We start from the raw sequence: 2,853 nt of genomic DNA on the forward strand, positions 1-2,853 counted from the left end.
GAAATACCTCCCAAATAAAATGTTTAACTTTTACTGAGGTTAGCCTATGTATCTTGTAAAACAACATAGGGAATTTGTTCATTTTAATTTCATGTTGTTTTATTATTTAAATGTAGAACAGGAATTGCATCATTCAAGTCACGAGTGTGTCCCGACGTTGATGGGTTTATTGATCCCCTAGCACTCTCTGGAAGTCACCCTCCGAGTTTCGTCAGCAACACGTGACAACGGAGGACCCTTGGAGCGAGTTGGTAGCGTTCATTTATAAACTCGGTGGTTGTTAGGTGCGAGGGCTGGTTTGGGATTCACCGCTAATCTTGGATAGTCTCAAACAAGCTTTGGGGTGTCTGCATGACGCGTCCGCAAAAACTAAATTCAATTCAAATTACTGTTGTTAAAAGTAATATAATAATCTTGAAATTAATAGCCTATAATAATAAAAAAGTAGAGAAACTGTAAGCAAAGATGATTAGAATAGCGATGGAACATGTAAAGAAGCATCCAGGGGTAAGTACTTATTTTTGTTCTATGGTTTATTGCCTCAAGTGAGTTAGTAGTCTATAATATTTCATGAAAGTTTCATAATTTCTGTTGTCGGTGTGTAATATGCTACCAGTTGCTCAATTGAATCATGAAATTATCAAAGTAAAACAAATTGTCTCCTATAGTATAGGCTGTGTCTTCAGGGTAATTGAAATGAAATAAAACTTACAACCCTGAATAGGCTTCACTAATGAATTTTTACATATTATTTTTTTGTGGGATTGAAAAAGTGATATTGTCCTGTCTTGAAGTTGTTGGTGAATGGTTTGTTTAAAAGAGGAGGGACATAGAAAACGGCCGATTCGCTAATCTGTTTAATGACAGTGCGATTGAAAAAGATGATTGGCGATATGACCGAAGTAGTTAGAAAACTATTACCATCTCATACATTAGCTCAGATGTCCTCAACAGCAGATCAGCAAGGATTTACAAGCAAGGATCAGGTTTCCGTCTAAATGGGAGCTAAGAAACATTCCCCCCGTGGGAATCGAACCCACAAACCTGGCGTTGCAAGCGCCATGCTCTACACCCCAGGGATGCCAGTTAAACTAACCGCCCTGTGTAGCAGGATCAGCACTTGGACAGCGCCACAGCGTTCGCTACCAGTCACGTCTTACTAACTAGGTGTGAATTTATTTGGCTACATTCACACAGGTTTATTAAAGCTATACCAACTTTTTGAGAGAGCAACAGACACACTCTTTGTTAATGAACTAGTACAACTAGGTGATCAAAGTTTGAAATCTATTGTATCTAGCCATGGATAAACTGATTCAACTTATCAACTAATCCTCATGCCCTGGATGAGTTGAATCAGGGGAGTTGTCCTGGGCTACAACAAAAACGTGTGCTGTTTTGGGTACTTGAGGACTGGAGTTGGGAAACACTGTTCTATAGTATGAAAGAGGAAGTTCCACAAGAGGAGCCTCTCTGAAAAGCACACACACAGGCATGAATATATTCATGAACGCACACACAACAGTAGCATCATCTGTCATGTGATCTAAAGCATGAAAGAGCAAGGTCTATCATGGATCCCTCCCTGTGTAATCATCTTGATCAGCTGGTCATTGGTTACTGGAACACTGTATTGACAAAGGGTATCTAGAAATGCTCAGAATTCTATGCCTCAGAGTGAATGCAATGTGCATGTTATCTCCCTCTTTCTTCTTACTCTCTCATAGCTCATCCCCCAGTTCTTCTTCATCTTGTTGGGAATGGGAGGAGCCTCCTTGTATTTGGTCCGTCTTGCAAAGGGGCCCCATGTCACGTAAGACTCTTTACCTTTACCCTTATTGTCCATTTTGTGAGTTTTTGGAAACTAGGTCTGGCCCATGAATAGTTGATCGCAGGCAGACTAACACAGTTCCCTCTGATCCCATTTGTCTGTCCTACTTCGGCCTGCTTTGACTGCTGTGTCACTGTACAGCTGGAACAAGAAGAACAACCCTGAGCCCTGGAATCAGCTTGACCCTACCTACCAGTACAAGGTACAGTACTGCCAACACAGTCAGCAATAGACACACATTAGCTCCACAAAGTGTATGGATCACTGCATCTTATTCGATTCTTGTTTGACTTGACAACAATGTAATAGTAATGTAGCCTATCAATAGTATCAGTTAATATTTTGTATCAATATAAGCAGCCAAGAGCATTACGTAAATCCTGCCATATTGTCTTCTTCCCCAGTTTGTGGCCATTGACACTGACTACAAGAACCTGAAGAAGGAGGGACCTCAATTCTGAGTATCTTCCCTCTTGTCCTAACGGCACCAGGTCCAACCCGAAGAATGTCACTGAAGAATTCAAATATGTGAAATATTATTCTCTCAATGCTTCTATACGAATATTTGAAGTTAAATTTGATCATCAATATTATGGATCAATCAATTTGCTTGTTTGTTTTATCATAAACACTTCATTGTTAGTTTGGCTGTCACTAAATGTAACAATGAATGTGCACGTTATGATAAGAGCCAAGAGTGTGCATAGATTTCTTGACAAAATGAAATTAGAGCGTGCAGTGCCTTTCATCTCCACAACAACAGACACTGCTAGCCAAGAAACAGACACCCTTCATCACTTTGACATATGACAGCGTACTGGGCAACACGTACCCACTTGTACTGTTCCACATGCAGGCACTCTTTCCATCACCCTCATTCAGACGATCCAGAGGCATACTTACAACGGGTTAATTTCCACAAATAAAACACTTTGATCTGTATAACTGGAATGGATGGAAAACCACAAAAAAGCCAGGCTGATGACCCTCGTAGCAAAGAACACAAGGGAATAAATGAGTTC

General features: G+C 40.3%; 1 protein-coding gene across 1 annotated transcript; it reads left to right on the plus strand.

Annotated features, from left to right (window-relative positions):
- The first annotated feature begins 225 nt into the window (after window positions 1-225).
- Window positions 226-2,521, plus strand: LOC121545461 (NADH dehydrogenase [ubiquinone] 1 alpha subcomplex subunit 4-like 2). Its single transcript, XM_041856001.2, has 4 exons — window positions 226-507; window positions 1,728-1,813; window positions 1,973-2,033; window positions 2,236-2,521. The coding sequence occupies exons 1-4, from the start codon at window positions 466-468 to the stop codon at window positions 2,290-2,292; spliced, it is 246 nt and encodes an 81-aa protein (XP_041711935.1). The 5' UTR covers window positions 226-465; the 3' UTR covers window positions 2,293-2,521.
- Window positions 2,522-2,853: the final 332 nt, after the last annotated feature.

This window comes from Coregonus clupeaformis, unplaced genomic scaffold (assembly GCF_020615455.1).
Source record: "Coregonus clupeaformis isolate EN_2021a unplaced genomic scaffold, ASM2061545v1 scaf0012, whole genome shotgun sequence".
NCBI lineage: Eukaryota > Metazoa > Chordata > Actinopteri > Salmoniformes > Salmonidae > Coregonus > Coregonus clupeaformis.

What these genes read in the sequence shown, in the direction of transcription:
- LOC121545461 (XM_041856001.2), top strand. Translation starts at nt 466, where the DNA reads ATGATTAGAATAGCGATGGAACATGTAAAGAAGCATCCAGGG. An exon ending in GCAAAGGGGCCCCATGTCAC is followed by an intron (nt 1,814 to 1,972) that starts GTAAGACTCTTT and finishes GTCACTGTACAG; the next exon opens with CTGGAACAAGAAGAACAACC. An exon ending in ACCCTACCTACCAGTACAAG is followed by an intron (nt 2,034 to 2,235) that starts GTACAGTACTGC and finishes CTTCTTCCCCAG; the next exon opens with TTTGTGGCCATTGACACTGA.